Here is an 11,744-nt window from a genome sequence, read left to right on the forward strand (position 1 = left end):
CCCGCGTTGCTGCGGCAACCCCTCCGCCAATCCCGTGGCGGGGCGGGCGCTGCCGCCGCTCCCTCTCCCCTTCCGTTCCCCTTCCCGTTCCCGTTCCCCTTCCGGGGCGGCGGGGCGGGGCGCGCTGCACGTGGGCCGCGGCAGGTAAGCGGCGGCGGGCTGGGCCGGGCCGGGCCAGGTCAGGCCAGGCCTGCGCGGCGGAGCCGCTCCCGGAGCGACCCCGGGGCGGCCGCCGTGGCGAGGCCGGGCGGTGCCGGTGCGGGGCGGAAGCGAGGTGTGGCCGCCGCCCTCCGCTCCTTCCATCTACCGGGGGCCGAAGGGGAGCGGGACGGGGGGCGGCTCCGCCTCGCCTCGCCCCGCGCGTCGCCTGAAATGAGGTTCGGCCGGCGGTCCCAGCCGCGGGGGTTGCGGCCCAGCCCCGCTCCCCCGGCACAGCCTGGCAGGAGGGGCGGGCGGCGGCCCCGAACGTCTGCTGGCTTTATTTGAGAGCCCTGACAAGCAGGCATATAGTGGATGCAGGTATATTATGGTATACTTAGATATATTTTTAAAAGGATTTTAATGGGGCGCCATACAAGAGGGGCTTAAATCATGTGGATTAGATGTTGATTAAAAGATGGGAAACCAAGTAGGAATAAATAGGTTTCTCCGCAAAGGGAAGGGATGTCACTAGATGGGTTCCAAAGGCATCTCTGCTGTGACCTGCTCATGGGCATAAATGTCCCGAGAAAAGAAACGGATAGCAAGGACGAGAAATTGCAAACAGAAACAAATTCAGGGTAATAAGTGCCTTGCAAGGATCTTGTAACGCTAAGTGGACAATAGTAATGGGAAGTTAAGTGTTAAATAAGTGAAAAGGCATACATATGTGGAAAATCACCTTAACTATACATCTATATACAATTGATAAGTATATGTTTTGTCACTTAGGAAAGATCTTTAGAGGGCAGACGTTTCTCTGAAAATGGCATGCTCAGCAGCTGTCAAAAAGACAAATAGAAAGTTAGAAACTAACTAGGACAGCACTAAAGAACAAGACAGGAAAATCATCCCTTGGCCATTCCAGTGGGCTATGTTTTTCGTCCTGCAGTTCTGGTTCCTTTCATCACAGGAAGCAGATTGTGAAATTGGAAAATGAGTGCTGGGAACAGTGAGAGATACGGAATGGTTTCAGAATAAAGGAACACCAAATAGACTAGGGCTAGCACCATCATATTGAAGCAGTGCACTAACATCTTAATTTCATGTTTTAGAATGGTAATAAAGAAAAAGAGAAAAGAAGTTTATGAGGAATCTACACAGAAGAAGAAAAAGGTGAAAAGTAGTAGTAGCCAGACTATCATTACAATGAGGAAAGATGTTGAAGCTGTCATTAAAACTGAGGATGATGACGACCAGCTTGAGACAAAAGCAAAGGTAAGGAAAAAGGAAAATTTAAAAGATGATGAATATATAGACCTATTAGAACTGAAGATTAAGAAGAAGAAAAACAAGAAAAAGAAGGTTGGCTCTGAATTACTGAAAGAAACACATTCAAAAAGCTGTGTGAATGTAGAAGGCCATCTGGATTCAGAACCTCGAGAAGAATCAGAGGAACAAATTAAAATGCTCAAAAAGAAGAAAAAAAAAGTCCAATGTCATTGCCCCTTATCACTGGAGAATAATCAGGGTAGTGATGTGGAGCTTTCAAGTCATCATACAAATGGTACTAAGGAAAATGAATCTGTTTTTAAAAAAAGCATAAAGAATACCGCTTTGAATTTGGAATTGGATGGTGAAGTAACTAAGAAAAAAAAGAAGAAAGGCATTTTTTCTTTTTCATTAGAGGATATCCAGGACAGTGAACATGAACAATCTGAAAAAGTTCGTAAAAACGCACACAAATACATTTCACAAGAAAAAGCTTTTATGGATGAAAACCATGGAACCAATATTATCCAGAATGATGGGGAGAGTTATGTGAGAAGAAAGAAGAGAAAGAAAAAGAAAGTGAAGTCTGACTTCTTTTTACCACTATCAGATAATCAGGACAACATCTATGAAGTTCCTGATAGTCCCATTGCATTGAGTGACTTCAGAAAAAGGCAAAGAAAGAATTCCCTGGAAATTACAATGACAAATAGAGAGGAAGAGGACACTGTTGAGAACTCTGAAAGTATCAGAGAGACCAAGATGAAGAAGAAGAGAAGCAAAGATGTTTCTTCCTTAATATGTGAAGATAATCAAGACTATAGGCACAGAGTTCCCCATATGCATCTCCCAGCACAAGAAGAAGTTGAGTCTAAGGAAGAAGAACTTTCTGGAAAAAAAGGCAGGAAGAACATCAAGGATAATAATGAAGTCATCAAGAAGAAAAAGAAAAAGAAGATTCAGAAAGAGAAGGAGGAAACAAGATATTCAAAAGTTTCTTTAAACAATGACAGTGCATCTAAAAGGCAAAAAAGAACAAAACTAGAAAGCCATGAAAAGAACAAAGAGAGTGAAATGAAGCAAGCTGATTGTTTCACAGGGGATGTTGTAGATAGGATATTATGCAATAGTAATTATGTGCTCTGTGACAGTAAAAAGAAAAAGAGGAGAAAAAAAGAAGTACCACAGGACTTTGCTGAAGAACCAGGTTCAAAAGCAAACAGAAAAAAGAAAAAGATCAAAAGAGAAGACATGAGAAATGAGGCACTGGTAAGTTTTAAAGAGGGTGTCTTTGCACCCTCCTCCTAGGGAGTTGAAAGGTTTTTAGGTAGTCCTGTTCTGCCTGTTCAGACCCTTGGGTTACATGTAGGTCAGTAGGGGCTGCCTCTGGATTTTGAGAAGCAGGATCAGCTGATCTATAGCTTTCAGCATGGAATAGTTGTGAAACGCAGGAAAGTATATTTTAATGCCTACTGCTGTAGTCTTCTAGTGTTTCAATTACGAAAATGTAAATATTACACCTAACAGCAAGTATTGGCACAGAAAGAAAACTAGTATGTAGAGTCATAAATATTATTCTATCCCTACTTGAGTTGCTCTTATCAAAGTGGCAACACACTTATAAAATAGGATTTTAATACGATGTCATTTAGCCTGAGCAGGTTGGTAACATTAGAAGCATGAGTGCATCTAACTGTGTTTGTTAGACTTTTCCTCAGGCTTTTGCTACTGTTAATGCTTGAATTGCATAGTGTTAGAAACAAGGGGGAAATTTAGCCAAAACCTGTTGCTGAACTTGGACAAAACTTTAGAGAAAATCGTAAGTGTAGACTAGGCCTAGAGCACTGATGTATAAATTCTGATAGAAGAATACTGAAGAACAACCTAAACACAAATTCTCACTTAAAAAATAAATTATGTAAGAAAATAAGTAGATAAAAGAGCTGTGTAAATTATAGCTGAAGGTAACTGGAATTGTATCCAGACGGACTGTTAAAGGAAATCCCATCCCAGAGTCTTGCAGTACTGCCATTTCTGAGGTGAAACAAACATGGAGAGGAACTGATGAAAGATTTGAAATACAGAGGCTTCTTCCTTGATTTTTTTTTTTCCCCCCCAAAATTAAAATATTAAGATCTGGTTTTATTGCTTTAACTTTTTTTAAAAAAAACTTTCTTTTTTGTTATCTGATTAGGGTCCTATTTTAAAGCTATTTAAGTGCCTAAAGTTAGTACCTACATGCCTAACCTCTGTTGATATCATTGGGAATTAAGCTGTGAGATTCCCTGAAATTCAGTAAGTATCTATCTGTGTTAATAATTGCTTAAACAACTTTGAAAAGAGCTCATTACAACTCATTAGGAGCTTGTTTTTGTTTTCACAGGTAATGGGAAACTGCATTCCAGTTTTTTATCAAGAATTTTTTATACTTGGCTTGTTTAAAAGTCAAGCACTAGTTAATAAAGCATCATTGAAGATTTTTGTAAATTAGGGCTAGAGCAAGCCATAGCGCTAGCTGCCTCTCAGGCACACATCATGGTGCACTTTGCTTTGTTACGCACTCATATATGCAGTTTCTTCATGTTCTGTGGAAACCTGGCAGATTTCTGGTGCCTAGTGCTAATAATTAAATACAGATTTATATAAGCAGGTTCTTCAGCCTTCCCGGAGACCCAGATACAGGCTTTTTCCAGGAAGGGTTGTGTTGGGAGTGTGTATGCTTATCAGCCATTAGGTGAGCAGATGTTTGGGGCTTTTTACTTAGGTTTCTCCTTTTGATCTTTCAAAGGACAAGGCGGTTTTATTGTTGGGATATATTCTCTAATTAAATTGACATTGCCTTTTTGAGACTTAGACATTATTTGGATTCTTGTATCTGCTGACATTCTGTGGTGGCAAGATAAGCCTAACAATGACAAGTAAACTTGCATGACCAGTTACAATGGAAAACACAGCAAATATCTTGCAAACAATTGAGGAGAAAGGTGTAGGGTTATGGATGTTTTGTTTTTCTTTCTCATATTCAGCTCTGTCCTTTAATAATAGAAAGTACTGCAGAGAAATAGTCCTGAAGATTGAGAAGTCTAGGTGAATCAGTTCCAGAGAAATCTAGTTCCTGCCAGGCCCAAAGACACTGCTGTAATAAATGGCTGTTAACATCTGTCTTGCATTTAACTGTGCCATAGTCCTGAAATGTTCTCTAGTCTACAGTGTCACACACACTGCTGCATGCCTTGAAAAATCCTGTTAGGCCTGTGCAGCAGAAGAGTTAAGTTTTTAAAGACAATGTGGAGTGACACCCACTTAATTTATCTATTTCATATTGGATGCCAAGTCCACTTGGGCACAGTAAGGAGGAGCGAGGACTTGGTGTACTACTTTGAAGTTGCTTGCCTGCAGATAGCGTAATCCTACCGTGTGTGAATGTGCTCCCCTTCCATGAAGTTGGGGGGCAACCTCTGGAGGGGGTAATTTTTGCCATGCAGTAGCCTTCAGCAGGTCAGCAACGTGCTGTGAATTAGCTGGGATGGGGATGCACGCTCCTCCTTGTCTGCTACTTAACCTTCCAACTAAAACGAAAATATGTTGCAGCTGTTTGCGGAATCTTGTCACGACAGTTTTCCTGCTTGTTTTAGTAGATCTGAAAAGACAGTACCAGGCCATCTAGAAGTAAATCGGCGGGGGGCAGTTGTTTTTTTATTCTTCATCCAAGAGAATGAGCTCTCCCTACTGCAGACAGTGTTCTCACATTCTTAATGGTGCATATACTCGTGCATGTGTGAAATCAATGTATAAAAGGTAGCTTTGAAAAATGAGGTAAATCATTCATGGCTTTAAAACTGTAAATCTGCAAAAAAGTAACAGCAGCTTCTGCTGACAGGACTATGTTACAAATCTTTCTCTTGTCTTAATGTTCCCTATTTCATGCTTGGATTACTATGTTAGCTGTATCAATAGATCTTCCCTTTGGCCACGTTCTCCAGGCTGGTCTACAGCTTATGGCTCTAATTTACCACTATCCTAGACTTACTACTTATCCTATTATACTGGATGCCCCAAAATCTTAGCCTTATTACAAATTTGGAAAAGAAAGGCTGAGGGCAGTGATCTAGAAACACCAGTCAGTGGGAGCAAAAGCTGCTGATGGGCTGCACTTCATGGGAGTTACGAGTATCTGGCTGCTTGTGGATTCCACCACTGATCTGCCTCCTGCCATTCTGCCCCCATCCGTTCCTGCCATAGCTGCTCTGTCTCTTCACATCAGCTCCCCCCTTCCTCGTTCTCAAACGTGGGAGTAACATGCTGCTTCCTGCCATTGTGGGAGACACTTTATGTGTGTCATGCCTCTCTCTGTGCTCTTTCCAGACTGGAAGCTCCTTGGGGACCATCATCTACTCTGCATTTGTACAAGATGGAGCACAATGCAGCTGCCTCTCAATTTTTTGTTTTTGTTTTTTGGTTTTTTTTAATGGCTAGTGGGATCAACATGCCTTAATCTTGTCCTGTCCCTTCAGGGGGGCCAATTATCTTACCATCAATTTTTTAATTATTTTTTTTCTTTCACTCTTTCTGTCCCTTATTTCAAGTATGCATTTCAACTTCTATGAAACAGTTTAATTGGAAATGACCCTGTTTGCAAATGTTACTGTATGTGCCAGTGATATTGGAAGGTCCAATTTAATGTGTGAATTTCAAAAAATCCCTTATCCTCTTTGCTAAAAAACGTATCTCTTCCTTGAGGAGAAAGTCTTTCCACAGAAATACATGGGTTTCATTGGCATCTTCAGCTTAGATCTGACTATTTCTTCTTGCCCCAGAATAGTATTGCTTAGTGGTTTTACTACTTCCGTGGTGAGAGCCGTGTAAATTCTAATTAACCAAAATGGATAAAAATATTCATACAGGCTTCTTCCTGTTTTACAGGAACATGTGGATGATGTAACTATTGTGCAGGAAAAAAAAGGAAACTGTGATGAAGTTAACATAGACAAGGTATGCTTTGTCTTAACTGTGTAATTTTTAATACAAGTTAGCATTTAATGCGTGCATAGAATTTATAACAAAAAACCTGCTTTGTTGCTCACCTATGCCAAGATTTCCCTAAACAGAGCCTTGCTTAAAATGTGCTTTACCTTCTATGGGTTAAGTCCAAAATGTACAGCTCCAGTCAAAGCGAAACACTTCTTACTAGGTTACATATAGGCTTCTTTGCCTCTCATCAATGTTGGCAGTTTCAGTGTAGCTGTTACCTGCAGTTAGATTAAACATATCCAATACTGAAAAAGGTTCATTTAAAATATCACCAAAAAAGTCACAGTTCTCAGGTTGAGTATGTGAAAGGTTCACATGCAACTTTTTAATTACCCTCACAAAATTCTGGAGATAACTAGTTATTTTATTCTTCCCTTATCTTTTCATTGTGAAGTACGTAACTGTCACTTAACACACAAAAGATAGTGTCCTGTGCTGTTTTTTCTGCCTGCTAGGTGAGGCGGCAGGCTTTGCAAGAAGAAATTGATAGAGAATCTGGCAAAACTAAGGTTTTCAGTCCCAAAGTGGAACAGGTATGTATGAACTTAGACCTTGATATGATGGAAATACTGTGTCCCAGAGTAAGTTCCTGAAAAAGGCACTGCGCTCTTTTTTTGTATGTGAATCAGGTAATGTGTCTTGGCACAACAGTCTGCCTTCTGACTGTAAATTCAAGGTCAGGCTATAGAACAAGTTAGTACAAGCCCAAGAGAGCCTGGGAGCTGACCAGTGAACTCCAAGAGCAGTTGGCCTGTTACAGTGCTCTTAATTCCCATCATCAGTCCTCAAAAGCAACATTTTCTCTAGTTCCTCTGGAGAATGAGCCAGGATAAATTGCTACAGAAGCATTTTCTGCTTACTGTGAAATACAAATAATTTTAGGCTATGGATATAGCAGTCACCGAATTGTATCCACATAGTTATCTGGAAGACGTTGCAGGCATTCAGAAACAGGTGCACGTGGAAAGGTAAAAGGGATGTCAACTGGTAACACATGGGTGTGAGATTTACAGTCTTACTTCTTTGGAAGATTATTCTTTGCTTTTGCATCCTACTCAGCCTGCCTTCTGACTGATTTACAGTAAGGTAGTGCAAACAGTTGCAGTAGTGTTTAGCAGGAGTAATAAGATTCAGGAGGCAGGAAAGCTTTGGTAGTAATTCAGGATTCTTACTTGTTTTACAAGACTGCCAGTATGCCTAGAAAGTTGGCATACAGCTCAAAAAAATGCCAGAAACAACTCCTGTAGATTTTTACTTAGTGGGAGGCAGACTGCAATAGCTCTGGAACGGCAACTATCTAATAGTTGCTGAAGTCATTGAGAAAAATTACATTCTTGGCAGGGAATCTCAATGCTTTGGTACTGATGTGTCTCTGTTTAGTAGTATGCAGAAGAATAGAAGCTATGAAAACTAATTCATCAGCTTCACAAAGACTGAGCTGGAAATGCTGCAGCAAAAGCTATGTGTAGTGCCTGCCAGCAATTCACTTGAAAAAAAAAAAACTTACAGGGCTTGACAAGCCATAATTATTTTTGCATCTGTGCAAATGTCTCCCATTCCAAAGGGAGAACATACATTTATGTGTGCATGTGTCTGTGTTGCAGACCAGCGCTTATACAGCAACTTGGCTTTAAGCAAGATAAAAATACTGAAGTATTATGGATAAGTTTCTTTTATTAGCAGGTATTCTGGTCTGTGATGGTGCATTATACTCCAGCCTTGCATTTTTTTAACTTTAAAAACCTGCTACAGCTTGCCTGCAATATTGTGTAGCATGTTGTGTGTCACGTTGGCTGTCTAGTGGAGTATGACTGTTTCATGCAAGCTACAACTGTTCAGTTGGAAGGATTTCAGGCTTACATAAACACACCACTAAATTCACATTTTTTTCCTTTGATGTAGCCAGTTCAGTCTACTTAATGATGAAACATCCTTCCATTTAATATCATCCCCAATTTAAAAAAAAAAATTGGAAGTAGCAGTCCTGCCAAAAATAGCTATAAATGACTGCCTAGCTCCTAGCTGTAGCTCAGGAGTCAAATAAGATCTTTAGATAACGAAGCCTGTTCTTAGGTAAGCCAAAAATTCATAAACTTATTTTAATCATGATAACTCAGGTTATCCACAAACAGCTGAACTCTGATATTACTTGGACATTACCTATATTCTCAGAAAGGAGCCAGTATCTGCAGACTAAAGAAAAATCCTGGAGGAGTGAACTGGTCAAAGAATACAGTGAAAGGCGAATACAGCTAATAATACAAAGAATATAGCCAACTGCAAGGGAGGGGAGGCTTTAAGAGTACTATATTTAGTCCTTTTGGAAAAGGGTATGGCGTCAGTTTTTGCACCCATGCACTATTAGTGGTAATTAGTGGGATGAGAATGCAAATGAAAACTGTATGAGCCAGACTGAATGCTTTCTCCAAAACTAACATAATAAGGCACTGCTGGAACCAACAGCTACCTAACTAGGCAATAGGAAAATGAAAAGATAACTGTACAAAGTGAGAGAGTGAAAGAGGATTAAGTCTGACAGTTGTCTTATTCTAAGAGAAATGATTGGGCAATATCTGGCACTTTGAGCCAGGTAAGTATTATCCAGAGAGCAGAAGAACCAAGATTCCTAAAGACGTGTCTCCAGGTTAAATGAACCGAAATGCTAATGAAGATGCAGTCATGCAGGGTTATGTCATTCTTTTATCATGTCCTTCAAGAGGAATGACTGCTTCCCAGCTTTGTCAGTCCTGTCACGTTGTAGCTGGTTCTGTTCTTATGGTACACAGCCAGTCTTCCTTGGTCTTGGTATTATTTAATTTTAGCATTAACCTTGTTTTGCTTCACAGGATACAAAGTTTGGCCAGTGGAGTACAGCTGCTTTTCAAAGTTCTGAGGAAGAAAACAAGTTTTTTAGACTGATGGGTGGCTTTAAAAAGGGCTCTGTGCCTATCCAAAATCTGCCAGCAACTACAAAGAAACCGAACATGGCTCTGAACAGGGAAGGGGAGGAGAAGTTACAGCAGGCTCTGAAGATGGAATTCGATAAAGCAATGGACTTGAAGCAACATAGAGGAATTGGTCTTGGATTTCAACCTGCTGCCAACAAAAAAGTATACATAGACAAATATACATCTAGATCTATAAAATTTGAAGATTAAAACTCTGAAGTAATAAAAGGAATGAAAATTCAACAGGCAAATTTCTTTTACTTTCCATATCTTTAAATAAAATACAAAGTGTTTAAGAAATTTTATTTATGAGGCACTTTTAGGACCAGTTTTCAACTGCATGCGCCAGGTTATGTGAAGCTGGGTCCTCACTTCAGCTAAACAGTAAGTTTTTGAAACCTTTACAATGTTTTCTACAAGGCAAGAGACAGCCTCTTTCAAAGAGTCAAGATATGTGGGCAGTGCCTGCAACAAGGTGAAACTTAGTAAATTTTTTTAAAATGTTGATTTCATAAACTTATTTTTAGCTACATCCCAGCAATTCAAAAGGATTGTAGTGTTCTGTAAAATCTTCACATTTTTACACTCAGTGAGTGGTACAAAGTGATGGCATTTTACTTTGAAGAAACACCATGGGTATGCCTACAAATTTCATGAGGGGGGAGTTTTAACTTGGTGGTTTCTTAAATATTAGCATCTTCCATTAAACTAATGAATAGTGTCAAACATCCTCTATATTTTAACTGTGCTTTGGCAGTTGGATTTTCAAGCAGCAGCTGTTACCTGTAAATGAAGGTAAACACTTTCTGGATAGTAACACCAAATATATGGATATAGATTTCCTAAATTACAGAAAGCAATGTAATTTTAATAATGTGGTTATTGGGTTCCTTAGATGTCAATCTGAATGAAATTTCTAACCTCTGGGTTTTCAGACAACCTGCACTTTCAGTGGCTTTTTAGTAAGAGTACAAAATATGAGACTACATCCATGTTCAGAATTCAGGAGTCAGAGCAGTCCGAGTGCCTTGCTTGAAGTTACAAAAAGACTGAAAAGCTGTCATGTATTTTATTACTGGCTGTGCCCTTTGTTATGGGAGACAGTGTTGTTAAGTTTAGTGTAGCTGTGGTTTTTAAGCAGAAGAAGGTGCTCATCTCTCATGTCCATGCCTGCAGTAGTTCAATAGTGGACAACTTGCAGGGAAACCCCAGGCCCCCAGAATTAGTTTACTATCTCTACTTGCCCATGTCCTTGTTTTTCTGATGAATTTCCTGTCTTTTGGTAAGATCATGCCAACTGAACTACTAAATTTCTTGCTTTTTTGAGGCAACCTTACTTTCCACAATAGTCTTCTCCAGTGGGCCCCTCTACCTGAAAGCAGCTGCCTCCAGCAGAACATACACTTAACAAAACAGGGGTTGGTTCCAATGCATTTTGGGCAACTCCTGAGAGAAAGTGAGAATTATGCAGAGGCACTAGCTTAAGGGCTTGCCACAAATCCATTTTCATACCTGGGAAGAGGGAAATGCTGAACCACTTCCTGCAGGGTCTGAACTTGTCTTTGAGGAAACCATCTCCTTTAAAGTGTCATTTAAAACCACCACTGCCTCAAGGTGAGTCTGTTTTGCACCCATGCTTTCAAAGCTCAGTGACTGGCTTCAGCCGGCCCTTCTTGGCTTCAGCTGTTGCTCTAGTCAAATTCAGATAGCAGAGGTTCTGTTTTCTAATTTCAGACAAATGCTGAATTCAGGCCCTTAGCTACTTGCCTGGTAAAAAAGAAAAAAAGGAGCAGGTAGGAAAATATCAACTGGTGACTTCACTGGAGAGGAGAGGGACAGCATGTACAGCTTTCTGCTGCAGAGCCAATCTTGGATAGGTAGTAACTGGCCTTGCACTGCCACTGACAAAGATGGTGAAGGTAATATTAGTCACAGCCTTGCCTTTGGATAAGGACTCCTCCTCCCATCTCTAATTGCATAATGCATACCAGTGTGCTTTGTGTGCCAAGCCTGGCACCTTGCTCTTGATAATACTGTGCACATGAAGATGGTATAGTTTTTAAAACAAGACACATACCTGGGGAAAAAGCTCAGGGTTTTTTCAAGCAAACTTGGTCTGGGCCTGTATATTTGCTATATACAGAAGAAAGAGGAGGTCTCATAAGTACAGTGCTTTAACTAAATTGTGCTCTAACATGGAAATAAGCCAGAAGCAGTTTATTAGGGTGGTTGGGTTAGCTTCTAAGCTAGATGTTCAGAGTTTGCTCCTGATAACTAACCAGAGCCTTGTGCCTGTCATTTTTTTATTAGTGCAAAAATAACTCACAGTAGTAAAACATTTCTCATGGCGGTCTT

At 40.4% G+C, this 11,744-nt stretch overlaps 1 protein-coding gene across 2 annotated transcripts; it reads left to right on the top strand.

The window, feature by feature from the left end:
- The first annotated feature begins 67 nt into the window (after positions 1 to 67).
- Positions 68 to 10,126, top strand: KNOP1 (lysine rich nucleolar protein 1). Of its 2 annotated transcripts, none has more exons than XM_042798839.1 (5): positions 68 to 144; positions 1,254 to 2,679; positions 6,334 to 6,402; positions 6,897 to 6,974; positions 9,288 to 10,126. In XM_042798839.1, the coding sequence occupies exons 2-5, from the start codon at positions 1,255 to 1,257 to the stop codon at positions 9,597 to 9,599; spliced, it is 1,884 nt and encodes a 627-aa protein (XP_042654773.1). In that variant the 5' UTR covers positions 68 to 144; position 1,254; the 3' UTR covers positions 9,600 to 10,126. The 2 variants fall into 2 exon arrangements, with proteins under 2 accessions (XP_042654773.1, XP_032839602.1); XM_032983711.2 differs by lacking the exon at positions 68 to 144 and adding an exon at positions 414 to 519.
- The last annotated feature ends 1,618 nt before the right edge of the window (positions 10,127 to 11,744 follow it).

Source organism: Tyto alba, unplaced genomic scaffold (assembly GCF_018691265.1).
Source record: "Tyto alba isolate M040663 unplaced genomic scaffold, T.alba_DEE_v4.0 Super-Scaffold_28, whole genome shotgun sequence".
NCBI classification, from domain to species: Eukaryota; Metazoa; Chordata; class Aves; order Strigiformes; family Tytonidae; genus Tyto; species Tyto alba.